Source organism: Mus musculus, chromosome 10, assembly GCF_000001635.26.
Source record: "Mus musculus strain C57BL/6J chromosome 10, GRCm38.p6 C57BL/6J".
NCBI classification, from domain to species: domain Eukaryota; kingdom Metazoa; phylum Chordata; class Mammalia; order Rodentia; family Muridae; genus Mus; species Mus musculus.
In genome coordinates, this window is record NC_000076.6 from 100,343,695 (window position 1) to 100,368,524 (window position 24,830).

The 24,830-nt window shown below is 40.5% G+C and overlaps 3 protein-coding genes and 2 pseudogenes across 3 annotated transcripts; all 5 read left to right on the plus strand.

Annotated features, from left to right (window-relative positions):
- Positions 1 to 2,277: 2,277 nt before the first annotated feature.
- Gm4303 (predicted gene 4303) lies at positions 2,278 to 3,187 on the plus strand. The gene has a single exon (NM_001166638.1). The coding sequence runs from the start codon at positions 2,296 to 2,298 to the stop codon at positions 3,163 to 3,165; it is 870 nt and encodes a 289-aa protein (NP_001160110.1). The 5' UTR covers positions 2,278 to 2,295; the 3' UTR covers positions 3,166 to 3,187.
- Positions 3,188 to 7,398: 4,211 nt separating this feature from the next.
- Gm4305 (predicted gene 4305) lies at positions 7,399 to 8,308 on the plus strand. The gene has a single exon (NM_001166639.1). The coding sequence runs from the start codon at positions 7,417 to 7,419 to the stop codon at positions 8,284 to 8,286; it is 870 nt and encodes a 289-aa protein (NP_001160111.1). The 5' UTR covers positions 7,399 to 7,416; the 3' UTR covers positions 8,287 to 8,308.
- Gm8711 (predicted gene 8711) lies at positions 12,552 to 13,194 on the plus strand (annotated as a pseudogene).
- Gm4307 (predicted gene 4307) lies at positions 17,644 to 18,553 on the plus strand. Its single transcript, NM_001166641.1, has one exon. The coding sequence runs from the start codon at positions 17,662 to 17,664 to the stop codon at positions 18,529 to 18,531; it is 870 nt and encodes a 289-aa protein (NP_001160113.1). The 5' UTR covers positions 17,644 to 17,661; the 3' UTR covers positions 18,532 to 18,553.
- Positions 22,835 to 23,479, plus strand: Gm4308 (predicted gene 4308; annotated as a pseudogene).

Consider the following 24,830-nt stretch of genomic DNA (forward strand, 5'->3'; position numbering starts at 1 on the left):
AATAATCAAACTCAGGGCGGAAACCAACCAAGTCAACACCAACAGAACTCTATGAAGAATCCACAAAACTGGGAGCTGGTTCTTTGAGAAAATCTACACGATACAGAAAGTGTTAGCCAGACTAACCTGAGGGCACAGAGACAGGATGCAAATGAACACAATCAGAAATGAAAAGGTAATCCCACGCATCCTATCTGATCACCATGGACTAAGGCTGATCTTCCATAACAACATACAGAATAGAAAGCCAACATTCACGTGGAAACTGAACAACACTCTACTCAATGATTCCTTGGTCAAGGATGAAATCAGAAAGAAATTAAAGACTTTTTAGAGTTTAATGAGAATGAAGCCACAACATACCCAAACTTATGGGACACAATGAAGGCAGTCCTAAGAGGAAAACTCATAGCCCTGAGTGCCTCCACAAAGAAACTAGAGAGAACATACCCTAGCAGACTTACAGCACACCCAGAAGCTCTAGAACTAAAGGAAGCAAGTTCACCCAAGAGGAGTAGACTGCAGGAAATAATTAAGCTCAGGGCTGAAATCAACCAAGTGGAAACAAAAAGAACTATTCAAAGAATCAACCAAGCCAGGAGCTGGTTCTTTGAGAAAATCAACAAGATAGATAAACCCTTACCCAGATTAACTAGAAGGCAAGGGGACAGTATTCTCAGTGTGTCTCAGTGGCAGAATACTTGCTTGGCACATGTGCAGCCCTGGGTTAGATGCCCAGGAAAAAACACAGTTAACAGTTGTCTGTCTGTGTGAATCCCCTTTAAAGGACCCTCTATGTTACCCTGTCTGTCACAGTCATTAAATCCTGTCAATTGTGACCATTTGTTGGCTTTGACTTTTGTTCAATTGTTGTTTTCTTTATTTTTGTTTTTATTATCTACTGGGAGGAGATTAGAAATGGTTTACTGGGTGATTAGGTGTCAAAACCTTTCATTTAAGCCCTTGGAAGGCAGAGGCAGGCAGATCTCTCAATTGGAGGACATCTCTGCTCTACAGAGTTTCAAGGACAGAGATCTCGAAAAAAAAATTTTTTTTTTTGGAGATTTAATCATGTTAAGAGGGATGATCTGAAGTCATTTTAAAATAAAACATTTAGTCTGATGATTGGGTATTACACTGAATTAGCCACAGTCTTTTCTTCTGGCATCTGTTACAGTTGTAAACATTGCTTTCTTTAGTATTCTGTCTCTTTAAGGATTGTAATTCTTTGTGGTGTGAAAACAGATTCAATTATCATAGATAGTAGGCTTATCTAGGCAGGGGGAGGTCCTTATAAAAGGAGTCTGGAGAGGCTTGGACAGCACACTTGAGAGAGCTGAGGCAAGCTACAAAGAGAACCGTCTGCCCTGAGACAGAAGGCTTGACAGACAGGTGAGTGAACCACACCAACTAGTCTCAAGGAGCCCAATGTCTCCTAAGAGAGTTCCAGGTCTTCAGAGCTATGAAATAGTTCTTTCCCAAGACATAAACTTAAAACTCAACTCTAAATACATTTGATTTTAAATAATCCAGTTTTTGAAATTGGGTGGTCGTTTTCATTCTAATTCTGTTTGTTAAAATTTGTTAACTTCTGGTAAAATATAGAGATAGCGTCATTTATCTCTGAAGTCCAGAACTTACAAGGCAATGCTGGGCACTTTAGAGCTGACTGTGTGTACCAGGCTATCATGGAAGTTGGAAACATCCTCCTGCCTCTGCCTCTGCCTCTGCCTCTTGAGGGCTGGGATCAAAAGCATTTGTTTTTATTTTAGTGTATTTTGTTTGTGACAATAACCACTATGTAGAAAAGGACATACTTGTTATATTTTATATTTTGTTCAAGTTCTTTCTGATGTGTTTGGTATTGTCTTTCTACAGCAGACAGGTAGAGCTCAAAAAAACTTGCACGGTTAAATTCTCTCCTCTGACTCTGGCACACAGAGACTGGGCTCAGGTCACTGGTTTTGCTCCTAACAATAATTTCATTTTTTTTAAATGAAATTGTGGTGTTAAGGAACAGGGTTTACATTGGAATCATTCTGAGTAGACCAGGATGGTATTTGACTAGCTCTCTCTTTTGCAATACGGTTAGAAGTTACAGCTATATATACCAGTTAAATTCATTCCTTTGTGGGTCTATAGTGATCAAGTTCAAACTTCTTGTTTTTCCTAATCAGGTTCTCAGGATCTCTTCCTTATGTCCTAATGATGCAATATGCTAAAAGGAAAGATGTAATTTTACATAAAATAAATTTTGTTTTCAAATCAGGTACCTTGGATACAAGGGCAAATTCCATGACTACCATGGCTGACAAAATGGACATGTCATTGGAAGACATCATTAAGCTGAACAAGATGCAGCAAGGACGTCGTGACAGGCCTGATTCCCGGGTGAAGCGAGGCACTGGGCCTAAGAGGTATCGGCCAGCTTTCACCCATGGTGGAAGGAACAGGCTGGCACCATACTGCAGACCAAAACAACTTCCAGACAAGTGGCAGCATGACCTATTCATTGGAGGCTTCAGGGGTCAAAACCACGTGGATACTGGTGGGAAGCTGTTCCTGTCAAATCTGCACTTCGGAGTGTCAGATGCTGATATTCAGCTACTCTTTGCTGAATTTGGAACGTTGAAAAAATCTGCTGTGCACTATGATCGCTGTGGACGAAGTTTAGGGACAGCACATGTGCACTTTGAAAGGAAAGCAGATGCCCTGAAGGCTATGAGAGAGTACAATGGCGCCCCTTTGGATGGCCGCCCTATGAACATCCACCTTGTCACTTCACAGATTGATAGACAAGGAAGACCTGCACTAAACAGTGATAAGGGTGGCATGACAAGAAACCCTGGCTCTGGAGTATTAAGTGGTGGAGGCACCAAGAGATGGACACTTGGAGGCAGCCAGGGAAGCGGGAGAGGCACCAGCAGGAACTCAAAACTGCAGCAGCAGCAGCAGCAGCAGCAGCAGCAAGAGGAGCAGAAGCACCAGAAGCAGCAACAGCAGAAGCAGCAGCAACAGCAGCAGAAGCAGGGACAGAATCACCAGCACCAGCAGCAGCAGAAGGAGCAGCAGCAGCAACAGCAGCAGAAGGAACTGCAGCAGCTATCTGTAGAGGAGCTGGACGCCCAGCTGGATTATTATCAGGATATGATGGACACCAGCTAAACAACTGAGCAAAGCTGCCCAACAACGGGACCCAGAGGCTGGTCTCTGATGCCTAGACTGAGGGTTGGCTACTGGACCATGAACACAATGGTGGATTCCTCCTTTGCTTCTTTTGCTTTTCTCCTGTTTTAAAACCCCATGTAAAGTTCTTTCTTTCTCTCCTTCTTTCTTTTATTTACATTCAGAAATACACTTGTTTTGTACTGAGTTATTTTGTGGATAAATTGTAGTTTTTGCTTTGGTGAAGTAGGCATTTTCACCTTTGCCCTAATAAAATTGTGTGTGAAATAAACAAGTATTCTAGAGTCATAAAGTCTATTCTAGACGTCGTTGATGACTGATTTTTGTGGAGAATGAGTAACTCTCACACATTTTGGGTCTCTCTGTGTCTCTTTGGGTCTATAGAAGAAATTTTCCCTAACCTAATGACAGAGATTTGCCCTGAACACAAAAAAGGCCTACAGAACTCTAAATAGTTTGGACCAGAAAAGAAATTCCTTCTGTCACATAATAATCAAAACACTAAATGTATAAAACAAATCAAAACAAAAAACAAAACAAAACAACAAAAAAAAACAAAAACAGTTAGGGAAAAATTCAAGTGAGATAAGTAATCAGACCTATCAGAATTACACCAGACTTCTCACCAGAGACTATGAAAGCTAGAAGGTCTTGGTTAGATCTCATACAGATCCTAAGAGAACATAAATGCTGGCACAGACTAATAGACACATAAAAACTCTCAATGAGTATAGATGAAGAAACAAAAATATTCCATGACAAAATCAAATTTGCACAGTATCTTTCTACTAATCCAGTCCTGCAAAGGTTAATACATAAAAAATGCCAACACAAGGAGGGAAACTTCACCCTAGAAAAAGCAAGAAAGTAATCTTCTTCCAACAAACCCAAAAGAAGATCGCCAGACAAACATAAAACTAACATCAATGATAGATAACAGGAAGCACAAATCACTATTCCTTAATATCTCTTAACATCAATGTCCTCAATTCCACAATACAGAGACATAGACTATCAGACTGGATACTTACAGGGCTAAGCATTTTATAGCATATAGGAAACAAATGTCCGTGCCAGACACTTCCTCTGAGTAAAGGGCTGGAAAACAGTTTTCCAAGCAAATGGTCCCAAGAATGAAGCTGGGGTAGCCATTCTAATATCTGATAAAGTTGACTGTTAGTCAAAAGTCATCAAAAATATCAGGAAAGACACTTCATATTCATCAATTTAAAAAATCTACCAAGAAGGACTCTCAATATTGAAAACATCTATGCTCCAAATGCAAGGGGACCCACATTCATAAAAGCAACTTTACTGAAGCTAATAGCTCACATTTCAAGTCAAACAATAGTTGTGTGGGACTTCAACACCCAACTTTCATCAATGGACAGATCAGGGAAACACAAACTAAACAGAGACACACAGTGAAAATAACAGAAGTTATGGACCAAATTGATTTAACAGACATCTATACAACATTTCATGCGAAATCAAAGGAATATGCCTTCTCGCTGGCACCTCATGGTATCTTCTCCAGAACTGACCGTACACTTGGCCACAACACAGAACTCAAAAGAAAGAAGATTGAAATAATCCCATGCTTCTATCAGATCACTACTGAACAAGGTTGTTCTTCAATAGCAACAAAAACACAGAAAGCAAACATACACATGGAAGGTGAACAATGCTCTATGATAACTCAATCATAACTTGGTAAAGGAAGACATAAAAGACATTTTAGAATTTAATGAGAATGCAGGTACAACATCCCCAAACTTATGGGACATAATGAAAGTAGGGTAAGAGGAAAACTCATAGCTCTGTGTGCCTCCCAAAAGAAAGCAGAGAGAGCATACAGTAGCAGCTTAACAGCACACCTGAAAGCTCTAGAACAAAAAGAACCAAATAAACCCAGGAGGAGGAGAAGGCAGGAAATAATCAAACTCAGGGCGGAAACCAACCAAGTCAACACCAACAGAACTCTATGAAGAATCCACAAAACTGGGAGCTGGTTCTTTGAGAAAATCTACACGATACAGAAAGTGTTAGCCAGACTAACCTGAGGGCACAGAGACAGGATGCAAATGAACACAATCAGAAATGAAAAGGTAATCCCACGCATCCTATCTGATCACCATGGACTAAGGCTGATCTTCCATAACAACATACAGAATAGAAAGCCAACATTCACGTGGAAACTGAACAACACTCTACTCAATGATTCCTTGGTCAAGGATGAAATCAGAAAGAAATTAAAGACTTTTTAGAGTTTAATGAGAATGAAGCCACAACATACCCAAACTTATGGGACACAATGAAGGCAGTCCTAAGAGGAAAACTCATAGCCCTGAGTGCCTCCACAAAGAAACTAGAGAGAACATACCCTAGCAGACTTACAGCACACCCAGAAGCTCTAGAACTAAAGGAAGCAAGTTCACCCAAGAGGAGTAGACTGCAGGAAATAATTAAGCTCAGGGCTGAAATCAACCAAGTGGAAACAAAAAGAACTATTCAAAGAATCAACCAAGCCAGGAGCTGGTTCTTTGAGAAAATCAACAAGATAGATAAACCCTTACCCAGATTAACTAGAAGGCAAGGGGACAGTATTCTCAGTGTGTCTCAGTGGCAGAATACTTGCTTGGCACATGTGAAGCCCTGGGTTAGATGCCCAGGAAAAAACACAGTTAACAGTTGTCTGTCTGTGTGAATCCCCTTTAAAGGACCCTCTATGTTACCCTGTCTGTCACAGTCATTAAATCCTGTCAATTGTGACCATTTGTTGGCTTTGACTTTTGTTCAATTGTTGTTTTCTTTATTTTTGTTTTTATTATCTACTGGGAGGAGATTAGAAATGGTTTACTGGGTGATTAGGTGTCAAAACCTTTCATTTAAGCCCTTGGAAGGCAGAGGCAGGCAGATCTCTCAATTGGAGGACATCTCTGCTCTACAGAGTTTCAAGGACAGAGATCTCGAAAAAAAAATTTTTTTTTTTTTGGAGATTTAATCATGTTAAGAGGGATGATCTGAAGTCATTTTAAAATAAAACATTTAGTCTGATGATTGGGTATTACACTGAATTAGCCACAGTCTTTTCTTCTGGCATCTGTTACAGTTGTAAACATTGCTTTCTTTAGTATTCTGTCTCTTTAAGGATTGTAATTCTTTGTGGTGTGAAAACAGATTCAATTATCATAGATAGTAGGCTTATCTAGGCAGGGGGAGGTCCTTATAAAAGGAGTCTGGAGAGGCTTGGACAGCACACTTGAGAGAGCTGAGGCAAGCTACAAAGAGAACCGTCTGCCCTGAGACAGAAGGCTTGACAGACAGGTGAGTGAACCACACCAACTAGTCTCAAGGAGCCCAATGTCTCCTAAGAGAGTTCCAGGTCTTCAGAGCTATGAAATAGTTCTTTCCCAAGACATAAACTTAAAACTCAACTCTAAATACATTTGATTTTAAATAATCCAGTTTTTGAAATTGGGTGGTCGTTTTCATTCTAATTCTGTTTGTTAAAATTTGTTAACTTCTGGTAAAATATAGAGATAGCGTCATTTATCTCTGAAGTCCAGAACTTACAAGGCAATGCTGGGCACTTTAGAGCTGACTGTGTGTACCAGGCTATCATGGAAGTTGGAAACATCCTCCTGCCTCTGCCTCTGCCTCTGCCTCTTGAGGGCTGGGATCAAAAGCATTTGTTTTTATTTTAGTGTATTTTGTTTGTGACAATAACCACTATGTAGAAAAGGACATACTTGTTATATTTTATATTTTGTTCAAGTTCTTTCTGATGTGTTTGGTATTGTCTTTCTACAGCAGACAGGTAGAGCTCAAAAAAACTTGCACGGTTAAATTCTCTCCTCTGACTCTGGCACACAGAGACTGGGCTCAGGTCACTGGTTTTGCTCCTAACAATAATTTCATTTTTTTTAAATGAAATTGTGGTGTTAAGGAACAGGGTTTACATTGGAATCATTCTGAGTAGACCAGGATGGTATTTGACTAGCTCTCTCTTTTGCAATACGGTTAGAAGTTACAGCTATATATACCAGTTAAATTCATTCCTTTGTGGGTCTATAGTGATCAAGTTCAAACTTCTTGTTTTTCCTAATCAGGTTCTCAGGATCTCTTCCTTATGTCCTAATGATGCAATATGCTAAAAGGAAAGATGTAATTTTACATAAAATAAATTTTGTTTTCAAATCAGGTACCTTGGATACAAGGGCAAATTCCATGACTACCATGGCTGACAAAATGGACATGTCATTGGAAGACATCATTAAGCTGAACAAGATGCAGCAAGGACGTCGTGACAGGCCTGATTCCCGGGTGAAGCGAGGCACTGGGCCTAAGAGGTATCGGCCAGCTTTCACCCATGGTGGAAGGAACAGGCTGGCACCATACTGCAGACCAAAACAACTTCCAGACAAGTGGCAGCATGACCTATTCATTGGAGGCTTCAGGGGTCAAAACCACGTGGATACTGGTGGGAAGCTGTTCCTGTCAAATCTGCACTTCGGAGTGTCAGATGCTGATATTCAGCTACTCTTTGCTGAATTTGGAACGTTGAAAAAATCTGCTGTGCACTATGATCGCTGTGGACGAAGTTTAGGGACAGCACATGTGCACTTTGAAAGGAAAGCAGATGCCCTGAAGGCTATGAGAGAGTACAATGGCGCCCCTTTGGATGGCCGCCCTATGAACATCCACCTTGTCACTTCACAGATTGATAGACAAGGAAGACCTGCACTAAACAGTGATAAGGGTGGCATGACAAGAAACCCTGGCTCTGGAGTATTAAGTGGTGGAGGCACCAAGAGATGGACACTTGGAGGCAGCCAGGGAAGCGGGAGAGGCACCAGCAGGAACTCAAAACTGCAGCAGCAGCAGCAGCAGCAGCAGCAGCAAGAGGAGCAGAAGCACCAGAAGCAGCAACAGCAGAAGCAGCAGCAACAGCAGCAGAAGCAGGGACAGAATCACCAGCACCAGCAGCAGCAGAAGGAGCAGCAGCAGCAACAGCAGCAGAAGGAACTGCAGCAGCTATCTGTAGAGGAGCTGGACGCCCAGCTGGATTATTATCAGGATATGATGGACACCAGCTAAACAACTGAGCAAAGCTGCCCAACAACGGGACCCAGAGGCTGGTCTCTGATGCCTAGACTGAGGGTTGGCTACTGGACCATGAACACAATGGTGGATTCCTCCTTTGCTTCTTTTGCTTTTCTCCTGTTTTAAAACCCCATGTAAAGTTCTTTCTTTCTCTCCTTCTTTCTTTTATTTACATTCAGAAATACACTTGTTTTGTACTGAGTTATTTTGTGGATAAATTGTAGTTTTTGCTTTGGTGAAGTAGGCATTTTCACCTTTGCCCTAATAAAATTGTGTGTGAAATAAACAAGTATTCTAGAGTCATAAAGTCTATTCTAGACGTCGTTGATGACTGATTTTTGTGGAGAATGAGTAACTCTCACACATTTTGGGTCTCTCTGTGTCTCTTTGGGTCTATAGAAGAAATTTTCCCTAACCTAATGACAGAGATTTGCCCTGAACACAAAAAAGGCCTACAGAACTCTAAATAGTTTGGACCAGAAAAGAAATTCCTTCTGTCACATAATAATCAAAACACTAAATGTATAAAACAAATCAAAACAAAAAACAAAACAAAACAACAAAAAAAAACAGAAACAGTTAGGGAAAAATTCAAGTGAGATAAGTAATCAGACCTATCAGAATTACACCAGACTTCTCACCAGAGACTATGAAAGCTAGAAGGTCTTGGTTAGATCTCATACAGATCCTAAGAGAACATAAATGCTGGCACAGACTAATAGACACATAAAAACTCTCAATGAGCATAGATGAAGAAACAAAAATATTCCATGACAAAATCAAATTTGCACAGTATCTTTCTACTAATCCAGTCCTGCAAAGGTTAATACATAAAAAATGCCAACACAAGGAGGGAAACTTCACCCTAGAAAAAGCAAGAAAGTAATCTTCTTCCAACAAACCCAAAAGAAGATCGCCAGACAAACATAAAACTAACATCAATGATAGATAACAGGAAGCACAAATCACTATTCCTTAATATCTCTTAACATCAATGTCCTCAATTCCACAATACAGAGACATAGACTATCAGACTGGATACTTACAGGGCTAAGCATTTTATAGCATATAGGAAACAAATGTCCGTGCCAGACACTTCCTCTGAGTAAAGGGCTGGAAAACAGTTTTCCAAGCAAATGGTCCCAAGAATGAAGCTGGGGTAGCCATTCTAATATCTGATAAAGTTGACTGTTAGTCAAAAGTCATCAAAAATATCAGGAAAGACACTTCATATTCATCAATTTAAAAAATCTACCAAGAAGGACTCTCAATATTGAAAACATCTATGCTCCAAATGCAAGGGGACCCACATTCATAAAAGCAACTTTACTGAAGCTAATAGCTCACATTTCAAGTCAAACAATAGTTGTGTGGGACTTCAACACCCAACTTTCATCAATGGACAGATCAGGGAAACACAAACTAAACAGAGACACACAGTGAAAATAACAGAAGTTATGGACCAAATTGATTTAACAGACATCTATACAACATTTCATGCGAAATCAAAGGAATATGCCTTCTCGCTGGCACCTCATGGTATCTTCTCCAGAACTGACCGTACACTTGGCCACAACACAGAACTCAAAAGAAAGAAGATTGAAATAATCCCATGCTTCTATCAGATCACTACTGAACAAGGTTGTTCTTCAATAGCAACAAAAACACAGAAAGCAAACATACACATGGAAGGTGAACAATGCTCTATGATAACTCAATCATAACTTGGTAAAGGAAGACATAAAAGACATTTTAGAATTTAATGAGAATGCAGGTACAACATCCCCAAACTTATGGGACATAATGAAAGTAGGGTAAGAGGAAAACTCATAGCTCTGTGTGCCTCCCAAAAGAAAGCAGAGAGAGCATACAGTAGCAGCTTAACAGCACACCTGAAAGCTCTAGAACAAAAAGAACCAAATAAACCCAGGAGGAGGAGAAGGCAGGAAATAATCAAACTCAGGGCGGAAACCAACCAAGTCAACACCAACAGAACTCTATGAAGAATCCACAAAACTGGGAGCTGGTTCTTTGAGAAAATCTACACGATACAGAAAGTGTTAGCCAGACTAACCTGAGGGCACAGAGACAGGATGCAAATGAACACAATCAGAAATGAAAAGGTAATCCCACGCATCCTATCTGATCACCATGGACTAAGGCTGATCTTCCATAACAACATACAGAATAGAAAGCCAACATTCACGTGGAAACTGAACAACACTCTACTCAATGATTCCTTGGTCAAGGATGAAATCAGAAAGAAATTAAAGGCTTTTTAGAGTTTAATGAGAATGAAGCCACAACATACCCAAACTTATGGGACACAATGAAGACAGTCCTAAGAGGAAAACTCATAGCCCTGAGTGCCTCCACAAAGAAACTAGAGAGAACATACCCTAGCCGACTCACAGCACACCCAGAAGCTCTAGAACTAAAGGAAGCAAGTTCACCCAAGAGGAGTAGACTGCAGGAAATAATTAAGCTCAGGGCTGAAATCAACCAAGTGGAAACAAAAAGAACTATTCAAAGAATCAACCAAGCCAGGAGCTGGTTCTTTGAGAAAATCAACAAGATAGATAAACCCTTACCCAGATTAACTAGAAGGCAAGGGGACAGTATTCTCAGTGTGTCTCAGTGGCAGAATACTTGCTTGGCACATGTGCAGCCCTGGGTTAGATGCCCAGGAAAAAACACAGTTAACAGTTGTCTGTCTGTGTGAATCCCCTTTAAAGGACCCTCTATGTTACCCTGTCTGTCCCTGTCATTAAATCCTGTCAATTGTGACCATTTGTTGGCTTTGACTTTTGTTCAATTGTTGTTTTCTTTATTTTTGTTTTTATTATCTACTGGGAGGAGATCAGCAATGGTTTACTGGGTGATTAGGTGTCAAAACCTTTCATTGAAGCCCTTGGGAGGCAGAGGCAGGCAGATCTCTTAATTGGAGGACATCTCTGCTCTACAGAGTTTCAAGGACAGAGATCTCGAAAAAAAAATTTTTTTTTTTTTGGAGATTTAATCATGTTAAGAGGGATGATCGGAAGTCACTTTAAAATAAAACATTTAGTCTGATGATTGGGTATTACACTGAATTAGCCACAGTCTTTTCTTCTGGCATCTGTTACAGTTGTAAACATTGCTTTCTTTAGTATTCTGTCTCTTTAAGGATTGTAATTCTTTGTGGTGTGAAAACAGATTCAATTATCATAGATAGTAGGCTTATCTAGGGAGGGGGAGGTCCTTATAAAAGGAGTCTGGAGAGGCTTGGACAGCACACTTGAGAGAGCTGAGGCAAGCTACAAAGAGAACTGTCTGCCCTGAGACAGAAGGCTTGACAGACAGGTGAGTGAACCACACCAATTAGTCTCAAGGAGCCCAATGTCTCCTAAGAGAGTTCCATGTCTTCAGAGCTATGAAATAGTTCTTTCCCAAGACATAAACTTAAAACTCAACTCTAAACACATTTGATTTTAAATAATCCAGTTTTTGAAATTGGGTGGTCCTTTTCATTCTAATTCTGTTTGTTAAAATTTGTTAACTTCTGGTAAAATATAGAGATAGCGTCATTTATCTCTGAAGTCCAGAACTTACAAGGCAATGCTGGGCACTTTAGAGCTGACTGTGTGTACCAGGCTATCATGGAAGTTGGAAAGATCCTCCTGCCTCTGCCTCTGCCTCTGCCTCTGCCTCTTGAGGGCTGGGATCAAAAGCATTTGTTCTTATTTTAGTGTATTTTGTTTGTGACAATAACCACTATGTAGAAATGGACAAACTGGTTATATTTTATATTCTGTTCAAGTTCTTTCTGATGTGTTTGGTATTGTCTTTCTACAGCAGACAGATAGAGCTCAAAAAACTTGCATGGGTAAATTCTCTCCTCTGACTCTGGCACACAGAGACTGGGCTCAGGTCACTGGTTTTGCTCATAACAATAATTTCATTTTTTTTTAATGAAATTGTGGTGTTAAGGAACTGTGTTTGCATTGGAATCATTCTGAGTAGACCAGGATGGTATTTGTCTAGCTCTCTCATTTGCAATACGGTTAGAAGTTACAGCTATATATACCAGTTAAATTCAATCCTTTGTTGGTCTATAGTGATCAAGTTCAAACTTCTTGTTTTTCCTAATCAGGTTCTCAGGATCTCTTCCTTATGTCCTAATGATGCAATATGCTAAAAGGAAAGATGTAATTTTACATAAAATAAATTTTGTTTTCAAATCAGGTACCTTGGATACAAGGGCAAATTCCATGACTACCATGGCTGACAAAATGGACATGTTTGGAAGACATCATTAAGCTGAACAAGATGCAGCAAGGACTTCGTGACAGGCCTGATTCCCGGGTGAAGCGAGGCACTGGGCCTAAGAGATATCGGCCAGCTTTCACCCATGGTGGAAGGAACAGGCTGGCACCATACTGCAGACCAAAACAACTTCCAGACAAGTGGCAGCATGACCTATTCATTGGAGGCTTCAGGGGTCAAAACCATGAGGATACTGGTGGGAAGCTGTTCCTGTCAAATCTGCACATTGGAGTGTCAGATGCTGATATTCAGCTACTCTTTGCTGAATTTGGAACGTTGAAAAAATCTGCTGTGCACTATGATCGCTGTGGACGAAGTTTAGGGACAGCACATGTGCACTTTGAAAGGAAAGCAGATGCCCTGAAGGCTATGAGAGAGTACAATGGCGCCCCTTTGGATGGCCGCCCTATGAACATCCACCTTGTCACCTCACAGATTGATAGACAAGGAAGACCTGCACAAAACAGTGATAGGGGCGGCATGACAAGAAACCCTGGCTCTGGAGTATTAGGTGGTGGAGGCACCAAGAGATGGACACTTGGAGGCAGCCAGGGAAGCGGGAGAGGCACCAGCAGGAACTCAAAACTGCAGCAGCAGCAGCAGCAGCAGCAGCAGCAGCAGCAGGAGCCAGAGGAGCAGAAGCACCAGAAGCAGCAACAGCAGAAGCAGCAGCAACAGCAGCAGAAGCAGGGACAGAATCATCAGCACCAGCAGCAGCAGAAGGAGCAGCAACAGCAACAGCAGCAGAAGGAACTGCAGCAGCTATCTGTAGAGGAGCTGGACGCCCAGCTGGATGCTTATCAGGATATGATGGACACCAGCTAAACAAATGAGAAAAGCTGCACAAGAACAGGACCCAGAGGCTGGTCTGTGATGCCTAGACTGAGGGTTGGCTACTGGACCATGAACACAATGATGGATTCCTCCTTTGCTTCTTTTGCTTTTCTCCTGTTTTAAAACCCCATGTAAAGTTCTTTCTTTCTCTCCTTCTTTCTTTTATTTACATTCAGAAATACACTTGTTTTGTACTGAGTTATTTTGTGGATAAATAGTAGTTTTTGCTTTGGTGAAGTAGGCATTTTCACCTTTGCCCTAATAAAATTGTGTGTGAAATAAACAAGTATTCTAGAGTCATAAAGTCTATTCTAGACGTCGTTGATGACTGATTTTTGTGGAGAATGAGTAACTCTCACACATTTTGGGTCCCTCTGTGTCTCTTTGGGTCTATAGAGGAAATTTTCCCTAACCTAATGACAGAGATTTGCCCTGAACACAAAAAAGGCCTACAGAACTCCAAATAGTTTGGACCAGAAAAGAAATTCCTTCTGTCACATAATAATCAAAACACTAAATGTATAAAACAAATCAAAACAAACAAACAAAAAAAACAGAAACAGTTAGGGAAAAATTCAAGTGAGATAAGTAATCAGACCTATCAGAATTACACCAGACTTCTCACCAGTGACTATGAGAGCTAGAAGGTCTTGGTTAGATCTCATACAGATCCTAAGAGAACATAAATGCTGGCACAGACTAATAGACACATAAAAACTCTCAATGAGCATAGATGAAGAAACAAAAATATTCCATGACAAAATCAAATTTGCACAGTATCTTTCTACTAATCCAGTCCTGCAAAACTTAATACATAAAAAAATGCCAACACAAGGAGGGAAACTACACCCTAGAAAAAGCAAGAAAGTAATCTTCTTCCAACAAACCCAAAAGAAGATAGCCAGACAAACATAAAACTAACATCAATGATAGATAACAGGAAGCACAAATCACTATTCCTTAATATCTCTTAACATCAATGTCCTCAATTCCACAATACAGAGACATAGACTATCAGACTGGATACTTACAGGGCTAAGCATTTTATAGCATATAGGAAACAAATGTCCGTGCCAGACACTTCCTCTGAGTAAAGGGCTGGAAAACAGTTTTCCAAGCAAATGGTCCCAAGAATGAAGCTGGGGTAGCCATTCTAATATCTGATAAAGTTGACTGTTAGTCAAAAGTCATCAAAAATATCAGGAAAGACACTTCATATTCATCAATTTAAAAAATCTACCAAGAAGGACTCTCAATATTGAAAACATCTATGCTCCAAATGCAAGGGGACCCACATTCATAAAAGCAACTTTACTGAAGCTAATAGCTCACATTTCAAGTCAAACAATAGTTGTGTGGGACTTCAACACCCAACTTTCATCAATGGACAGATCAGGGAAACACAAACTAAACAGAGACACACAGTGAAAATAACAGAAGTTATGGACCAAATTGATTTAACAGACATCTATACAACATTTCATGCGAAATCAAAGGAATATGCCTTCTCGCTGGCACCTCATGGTATCTTCTCCAGAACTGACCGTACACTTGGCCACAACACAGAACTCAAAAGAAAGAAGATTGAAATAATCCCATGCTTCTATCAGATCACTACTGAACAAGGTTGTTCTTCAATAGCAACAAAAACACAGAAAGCAAACATACACATGGAAGGTGAACAATGCTCTATGATAACTCAATCATAACTTGGTAAAGGAAGACATAAAAGACATTTTAGAATTTAATGAGAATGCAGGTACAACATCCCCAAACTTATGGGACATAATGAAAGTAGGGTAAGAGGAAAACTCATAGCTCTGTGTGCCTCCCAAAAGAAAGCAGAGAGAGCATACAGTAGCAGCTTAACAGCACACCTGAAAGCTCTAGAACAAAAAGAACCAAATAAACCCAGGAGGAGGAGAAGGCAGGAAATAATCAAACTCAGGGCTGAAACCAACCAAGTCAACACAAACAGAACTCTATGAAGAATCCACAAAACTGGGAGCTGGTTCTTTGAGAAAATCTACACGATACAGAAAGTGTTAGCCAGACTAACCTGAGGGCACAGAGACAGGATGCAAATGAACACAATCAGAAATGAAAAGGTAATCCCACGCATCCTATCTGATCACCATGGACTAAGGCTGATCTTCCATAACAACATACAGAATAGAAAGCCAACATTCACGTGGAAACTGAACAACACTCTACTCAATGATTCCTTGGTCAAGGATGAAATCAGAAAGAAATTAAAGGCTTTTTAGAGTTTAATGAGAATGAAGCCACAACATACCCAAACTTATGGGACACAATGAAGACAGTCCTAAGAGGAAAACTCATAGCCCTGAGTGCCTCCACAAAGAAACTAGAGAGAACATACCCTAGCCGACTCACAGCACACCCAGAAGCTCTAGAACTAAAGGAAGCAAGTTCACCCAAGAGGAGTAGACTGCAGGAAATAATTAAGCTCAGGGCTGAAATCAACCAAGTGGAAACAAAAAGAACTATTCAAAGAATCAACCAAGCCAGGAGCTGGTTCTTTGAGAAAATCAACAAGATAGATAAACCCTTACCCAGATTAACTAGAAGGCAAGGGGACAGTATTCTCAGTGTGTCTCAGTGGCAGAATACTTGCTTGGCACATGTGCAGCCCTGGGTTAGATGCCCAGGAAAAAACACAGTTAACAGTTGTCTGTCTGTGTGAATCCCCTTTAAAGGACCCTCTATGTTACCCTGTCTGTCCCTGTCATTAAATCCTGTCAATTGTGACCATTTGTTGGCTTTGACTTTTGTTCAATTGTTGTTTTCTTTATTTTTGTTTTTATTATCTACTGGGAGGAGATTAGAAATGGTTTACTGGGTGATTAGGTGTCAAAACCTTTCATTTAAGCCCTTGGAAGGCAGAGGCAGGCAGATCTCTCAATTGGAGGACATCTCTGCTCTACAGAGTTTCAAGGACAGAGATCTCGAAAAAAAAATTTTTTTTTTTTTGGAGATTTAATCATGTTAAGAGGGATGATCTGAAGTCATTTTAAAATAAAACATTTAGTCTGATGATTGGGTATTACACTGAATTAGCCACAGTCTTTTCTTCTGGCATCTGTTACAGTTGTAAACATTGCTTTCTTTAGTATTCTGTCTCTTTAAGGATTGTAATTCTTTGTGGTGTGAAAACAGATTCAATTATCATAGATAGTAGGCTTATCTAGGCAGGGGGAGGTCCTTATAAAAGGAGTCTGGAGAGGCTTGGACAGCACACTTGAGAGAGCTGAGGCAAGCTACAAAGAGAACCGTCTGCCCTGAGACAGAAGGCTTGACAGACAGGTGAGTGAACCACACCAACTAGTCTCAAGGAGCCCAATGTCTCCTAAGAGAGTTCCAGGTCTTCAGAGCTATGAAATAGTTCTTTCCCAAGACATAAACTTAAAACTCAACTCTAAATACATTTGATTTTAAATAATCCAGTTTTTGAAATTGGGTGGTCGTTTTCATTCTAATTCTGTTTGTTAAAATTTGTTAACTTCTGGTAAAATATAGAGATAGCGTCATTTATCTCTGAAGTCCAGAACTTACAAGGCAATGCTGGGCACTTTAGAGCTGACTGTGTGTACCAGGCTATCATGGAAGTTGGAAACATCCTCCTGCCTCTGCCTCTGCCTCTGCCTCTTGAGGGCTGGGATCAAAAGCATTTGTTTTTATTTTAGTGTATTTTGTTTGTGACAATAACCACTATGTAGAAAAGGACATACTTGTTATATTTTATATTTTGTTCAAGTTCTTTCTGATGTGTTTGGTATTGTCTTTCTACAGCAGACAGGTAGAGCTCAAAAAAACTTGCACGGTTAAATTCTCTCCTCTGACTCTGGCACACAGAGACTGGGCTCAGGTCACTGGTTTTGCTCCTAACAATAATTTCATTTTTTTTAAATGAAATTGTGGTGTTAAGGAACAGGGTTTACATTGGAATCATTCTGAGTAGACCAGGATGGTATTTGACTAGCTCTCTCTTTTGCAATACGGTTAGAAGTTACAGCTATATATACCAGTTAAATTCATTCCTTTGTGGGTCTATAGTGATCAAGTTCAAACTTCTTGTTTTTCCTAATCAGGTTCTCAGGATCTCTTCCTTATGTCCTAATGATGCAATATGCTAAAAGGAAAGATGTAATTTTACATAAAATAAATTTTGTTTTCAAATCAGGTACCTTGGATACAAGGGCAAATTCCATGACTACCATGGCTGACAAAATGGACATGTCATTGGAAGACATCATTAAGCTGAACAAGATGCAGCAAGGACGTCGTGACAGGCCTGATTCCCGGGTGAAGCGAGGCACTGGGCCTAAGAGGTATCGGCCAGCTTTCACCCATGGTGGAAGGAACAGGCTGGCACCATACTGCAGACCAAAACAACTTCCAGACAAGTGGCAGCATGACCTATTCATTGGAGGCTTCAGGGGTCAAAACCACGTGGATACTGGTGGGAAGCTGTTCCTGTCAAATCTGCACTTCGGAGTGTCAGATGCTGATATTCAGCTACTCTTTGCTGAATTTGGAACGTTGAAAAAATCTGCTGTGCACTATGATCGCTGTGGACGAAGTTTAGGGACAGCACATGTGCACTTTGAAAGGAAAGCAGATGCCCTGAAGGCTATGAGAGAGTACAATGGCGCCCCTTTGGATGGCCGCCCTATGAACATCCACCTTGTCACTTCACAGATTGATAGACAAGGAAGACCTGCACTAAACAGTGATAAGGGTGGCATGACAAGAAACCCTGGCTCTGGAGTATTAAGTGGTGGAGGCACCAAGAGATGGACACTTGGAGGCAGCCAGGGAAGCGGGAGAGGCACCAGCAGGAACTCAAAACTGCAGCAGCAGCAGCAGCAGCAGCAGCAGCAAGAGGAGCAGAAGCACCAGAAGCAGCAACAGCAGAAGCAGCAGCAACAGCAGCAGAAGCAGGGACAGAATCACCAGCACCAGCAGCAGCAGAAGGAGCAGCAGCAGCAACAGCAGCAGAAGGAACTGCAGCAGCTATCTGTAGAGGAGCTGGACGCCCAGCTGGATTATTATCAGGATATGATGGACACCAGCTAAACAACTGAGCAAAGCTGCCCAACAACGGGACCCAGAGGCTGGTCTCTGATGCCTAGACTGAGGGTTGGCTACTGGACCATGAACACAATGGTGGATTCCTCCTTTGCTTCTTTTGCTTTTCTCCTGTTTTAAAACCCCATGTAAAGTTCTTTCTTTCTCTCCTTCTTTCTTTTATTTACATTCAGAAATACACTTGTTTTGTACTGAGTTATTTTGTGGATAAATTGTAGTTTTTGCTTTGGTGAAGTAGGCATTTTCACCTTTGCCCTAATAAAATTGTGTGTGAAATAAACAAGTATTCTAGAGTCATAAAGTCTATTCTAGACGTCGTTGATGACTGATTTTTGTGGAGAATGAGTAACTCTCACACATTTTGGGTCTCTCTGTGTCTCTTTGGGTCTATAGAAGAAATTTTCCCTAACCTAATGACAGAGATTTGCCCTGAACACAAAAAAGGCCTACAGAACTCTAAATAGTTTGGACCAGAAAAGAAATTCCTTCTGTCACATAATAATCAAAACACTAAATGTATAAAACAAATCAAAACAAAAAACAAAACAAAACAACAAAAAAAAACAGAAACAGTTAGGGAAAAATTCAAGTGAGATAAGTAATCAGACCTATCAGAATTACACCAGACTTCTCACCAGAGACTATGAAAGCTAGAAGGTCTTGGTTAGATCTCATACAGATCCTAAGAGAACATAAATGCTGGCACAGACTAATAGACACATAAAAACTCTCAATGAGCATAGATGAAGAAACAAAAATATTCCATGACAAAATCAAATTTGCACAGTATCTTTCTACTAATCCAGTCCTGCAAAGGTTAATACATAAAAAATGCCAACACAAGGAGGGAAACTTCACCCTAGAAAAAGCAAGAAAGTAATCTTCTTCCAACAAACCCAAAAGAAGATCGCCAGACAAACATAAAACTAACATCAATGATAGATAACAGGAAGCACAAATCACTATTCCTTAATATCTCTTAACATCAATGTCCTCAATTCCACAATACAGAGACATAGACTATCAGACTGGATACTTACAGGGCTAAGCATTTTATAGCATATAGGAAACAAATGTCCGTGCCAGACACTTCCTCTGAGTAAAGGGCTGGAAAACAGTTTTCCAAGCAAATGGTCCCAAGAATGAAGCTGGGGTAGCCATTCTAATATCTGATAAAGTTGACTGTTAGTCAAAAGTCATCAAAAATATCAGGAAAGACACTTCATATTCATCAATTTAAAAAATCTACCAAGAAGGACTCTCAATATTGAAAACATCTATGCTCCAAATGCAAGGGGACCCACATTCATAAAAGCAACTTTACTGAAGCTAATAGCTCACATTTCAAGTCAAACAATAGTTGTGTGGGACTTCAACACCCAACTTTCATCAATGGACAGATCAGGGAAACACAAACTAAACAGAGACACACAGTGAAAATAACAGAAGTTATGGACCAAATTGATTTAACAGACATCTATACAACATTTCATGCGAAATCAAAGGAATATGCCTTCTCGCTGGCACCTCATGGTATCTTCTCCAGAACTGACCGTACACTTGGCCACAACACAGAACTCAAAAGAAAGAAGATTGAAATAATCCCATGCTTCTATCAGATCACTACTGAACAAGGTTGTTCTTCAATAGCAACAAAAACACAGAAAGCAAACATACACATGGAAGGTGAACAATGCTCTATGATAACTCAATCATAACTTGGTAAAGGAAGACATAAAAGACATTTTAGAATTTAATGAGAATGCAGGTACAACATCCCCAAACTTATGGGACATAATGAAAGTAGGGTAAGAGGAAAACTCATAGCTCTGTGTGCCTCCCAAAAGAAAGCAGAGAGAGCATACAGTAGCAGCTTAACAGCACACCTGAAAGCTCTAGAACAAAAAGAACCAAATAAACCCAGGAGGAGGAGAAGGCAGGAAATAATCAAACTCAGGGCTGAAACCAACCAAGTCAACACAAACAGAACTCTATGAAGAATCCACAAAACTGGGAGCTGGTTCTTTGAGAAAATCTACACGATACAGAAAGTGTTAGCCAGACTAACCTGAGGGCACAGAGACAGGATGCAAATGAACACAATCAGAAATGAAAAGGTAATCCCACGCATCCTATCTGATCACCATGGACTAAGGCTGATCTTCCATAACAACATACAGAATAGAAAGCCAACATTCACGTGGAAACTGAACAACACTCTACTCAATGATTCCTTGGTCAAGGATGAAATCAGAAAGAAATTAAAGACTTTTTAGAGTTTAATGAGAATGAAGCCACAACATACCCAAACTTATGGGACACAATGAAGGCAGTCCTAAGAGGAAAACTCATAGCCCTGAGTGCCTCCACAAAGAAACTAGAGAGAACATACCCTAGCAGACTTACAGCACACCCAGAAGCTCTAGAACTAAAGGAAGCAAGTTCACCCAAGAGGAGTAGACTGCAGGAAATAATTAAGCTCAGGGCTGAAATCAACCAAGTGGAAACAAAAAGAACTATTCAAAGAATCAACCAAGCCAGGAGCTGGTTCTTTGAGAAAATCAACAAGATAGATAAACCCTTACCCAGATTAACTAGAAGGCACGGGGACAGTATTCTCAGTGTGTCTCAGTGGCAGAATACTTGCTTGGCACATGTGCAGCCCTGGGTTAGATGCCCAGGAAAAAACACAGTTAACAGTTGTCTGTCTGTGTGAATCCCCTTTAAAGGACCCTCTATGTTACCCTGTCTGTCACAGTCATTAAATCCTGTCAATTGTGACCATTTGTTGGCTTTGACTTTTGTTCAATTGTTGTTTTCTTTATTTTTGTTTTTATTATCTACTGGGAGGAGATTAGAAATGGTTTACTGGGTGATTAGGTGTCAAAACCTTTCATTTAAGCCCTTGGAAGGCAGAGGCAGGCAGATCTCTCAATTGGAGGACATCTCTGCTCTACAGAGTTTCAAGGACAGAGATCTCGAAAAAAAAATTTTTTTTTTTTTTGGAGATTTAATCATGTTAAGAAGGATGATCTGAAGTCATTTTAAAATAAAACATTTAGTCTGATGATTGGGTATTACACTGAATTAGCCACAGTCTTTTCTTCTGGCATCTGTTACAGTTGTAAACATTGCTTTCTTTAGTATTCTGTCTCTTTAAGGATTGTAATTCTTTGTGGTGTGAAAACAGATTCAATTATCATAGATAGTAGGCTTATCCAGGGAGGGGGAGGTCCTTATAAAAGGAGTCTGGAGAGGCTTGGACAGCACACTTGAGAGAGCTGAGGCAAGCTACAAAGAGAACCGTCTGCCCTGAGGCAGAAGGCTTGACAGACAGGTGAGTGAACCACACCAACTAGTCTCAAGGAGCCCAATGTCTCCTAAGAGAGTTCCAGGTCTTCAGAGCTATGAAATAGTTCTTTCCCAAGACATAAACTTAAAACTCAACTCTAAATACATTTGATTTTAAATAATCCAGTTTTTAAAATTGGGTGGTCGTTTTCATTCTAATTATGTTTGTTAAAATTTGTTAACTTCTGGTAAAATATAGAGATAGTGTCATTTATCTATGAAGTCCAGAACTTACAAGGCAATGCTGGGCACTTTAGAGCTGACTGTGTGTACCAGGCTATCATGGAAGTTGGAAAGATCCTCCTGCCTCTGCCTCTGCCTCTGCCTCTGCCTCTGCCTCTGCCTCTGCCTCTGCCTCTGCCTCTGCCTCTTGAGGGCTGGGATCAAAAGCATTTGTTTTTATTTTAGTGTATTTTGTTTGTGACAATAACCACTATGTAGAAATGGACAAACAGGTTATATTTTATATTCTGTTCAAGTTCTTTCTGATGTGTTTGGCATTGTCTTTGTACAGCAGACAGGTAGAGCTCAAAAAATCTTTCATGGGTAAATTCTCTCCTCTGACTCTGGCACACAGAGACTGGGCTCAGGTCACTGGTTTTGCTCCTAACAATAATTTCATTTTTTTTTAATGAAATTGTGGTGTTAAGGAACTGTGTTTGCATTGGAATCATTCTGAGTAGACCAGGATGGTATTTGACTAGTTCTCTCATTTGCAATACGGTTAGAAGTTACAGCTACATATACCAGTTAAATTCAATCCTTTGTGGGTCTATAGTGATCAAGTTCAAACTTCTTGTTTTTCCTACTCAGGTTCTCAGGATCTCTTCCTTATGTCCTAATGATGCAATATGCTAAAAGGAAAGATGTAATTTTACATAAAATAAATTTTGTTTTCAAATCAGGTACCTTGGATACAAGGGCAAATTCCATGACTACCATGGCTGACAAAATGGACATGTCATTGGAAGACATCCTTAAGCTGAACAAGATGCAGCAAGGACGTCTTGACAGGCCTGATTCCCGGGTGAAGCGAGGCACTGGGCCTAAGAGGTATCGGCCAGCTTTCACCCATGATGGAAGGAACAGGCTGGCACCATACTGCAGACCAAAACAACTTCCAGACAAGTGGCAGCATGACCTATTCATTGGAGGCTTCAGGGGTCAAAACCACGTGGATACTGGTGGGAAGCTGTTCCTGTCAAATCTGCACTTCGGAGTGTCAGATGCTGATATTCAGCTACTCTTTGCTGAATTTGGAACGTTGAAAAAATCTGCTGTGCACTATGATCGCTGTGGACGAAGTTTAGGGACAGCACATGTGCACTTTGAAAGGAAAGCAGATGCCCTGAAGGCTATGAGAGAGTACAATGGCGCCCCTTTGGATGGCCGCCCTATGAACATCCACCTTGTCACCTCACAGATTGATAGACAAGGAAGACCTGCACTAAACAGTGATAAGGGCGGCATGACAAGAAACCCTGGCTCTGGAGTATTAAGTGGTGGAGGCAACAAGAGATGGACACTTGGAGGCAGCCAGGGAAGAGGGAGAGGCACCAGCAGGAACTCAAAACTGCAGCAGCAGCAGCAGCAGCAGCAGCAGCAGCAGCAGCAGCAGCAGCAGCAAGAGGAGCAGAAGCACCAGAAGCAGCAACAGCAGAAGCAGCAGCAACAGCAGCAGAAGCAGGGACAGAATCACCAGCACCAGCAGCAGCAGAAGGAGAAGGAACTGCAGCAGCTATCTGTAGAGGAGCTGGACGCCCAGCTGGATGCTTATCAGGAAATGATGGACACCAGCTAAACAACTGAGCAAAGCTGCACAACAACGGGACCCAGAGGCTGGTCTCTGATGCCTAGACTGAGGGTTGGCTACTGGACCATGAACACAATGGTGGATTCCTCCTTTGCTTCTTTTGCTTTTCTCCTGTTTTAAAACCCCATGTAAAGTTCTTTCTTTCTCTCCTTTCTTTTATTTACATTCAGAAATACACTTGTTTTGTACTGAGTTATTTTGTGGGTAAATTGTAGTTTTTGCTTTGGTGAAGTAGGCATTTTCACCTTTGCCCTAATAAAATTGTGTGTGAAATAAACAAGTATTCTAGAGTCATAAAGTCTATTCTAGACGTCGTTGATGACTGATTTTTGTGGAGAATGAGTAACTCTCACACATTTTGGGTCTCTCTGTGTCTCTTTGGGTCTATAGAGGAAATTTTCCCTAACCTAATGACAGAGATTTGCCCTGAACACAAAAAAGGCCTACAGAACTCCAAATAGTTTGGACCAGAAAAGAAATTCCTTCTGTCACATAATAATCAAAACACTAAATGTATAAAACAAATCAAAACAAAAAACAAAACAAAACAAAAAAAAAACAAAAACAGTTAGGGAAAAATTCAAGTGAGATAAGTAATCAGACCTATCAGAATTACACCAGACTTCTCACCAGAGACTATGAAAGCTAGAAGGTCTTGGTTAGATCTCATTCAGATCCTAAGAGAACATAAATGCTGGCACAGACTAATAGACACATAAAAACTCTCAATGAGCATAGATGAAGAAACAAAAATATTCCATGACAAAATCAAATTTGCACAGTATCTTTATACTAATCCAGTCCTGCAAAGGTTAATACATAAAAAATGCCAACACAAGGAGGGAAACTACACCCTAGAAAAAGCAAGAAAGTAATCTTCTTCCAACAAACCCAAAAGAAGATCGCCAGACAAACATAAAACTAACATCAATGATAGATAACAGGAAGCACAAATCACTATTCCTTAATATCTCTTAACATCAATGTCCTCATTTCCACAATACAGAGACATAGACTATCAGACTGGATACTTACAGGGCTAAGCATTTTATAGCATATAGGAAACAAATGTCCGTGCCAGACACTTCCTCTGAGTAAAGGGCTGGAAAACAGTTTTCCAAGC

Bases quoted from the DNA above. Each gene is read 5' to 3' on its own strand.
- Gm4303 (NM_001166638.1), top strand. From the start codon at position 2,296: ATGACTACCATGGCTGACAAAATGGACATGTCATTGGAAGACATCATT.
- Gm4305 (NM_001166639.1), top strand. From the start codon at position 7,417: ATGACTACCATGGCTGACAAAATGGACATGTCATTGGAAGACATCATT.
- Gm4307 (NM_001166641.1), top strand. From the start codon at position 17,662: ATGACTACCATGGCTGACAAAATGGACATGTCATTGGAAGACATCATT.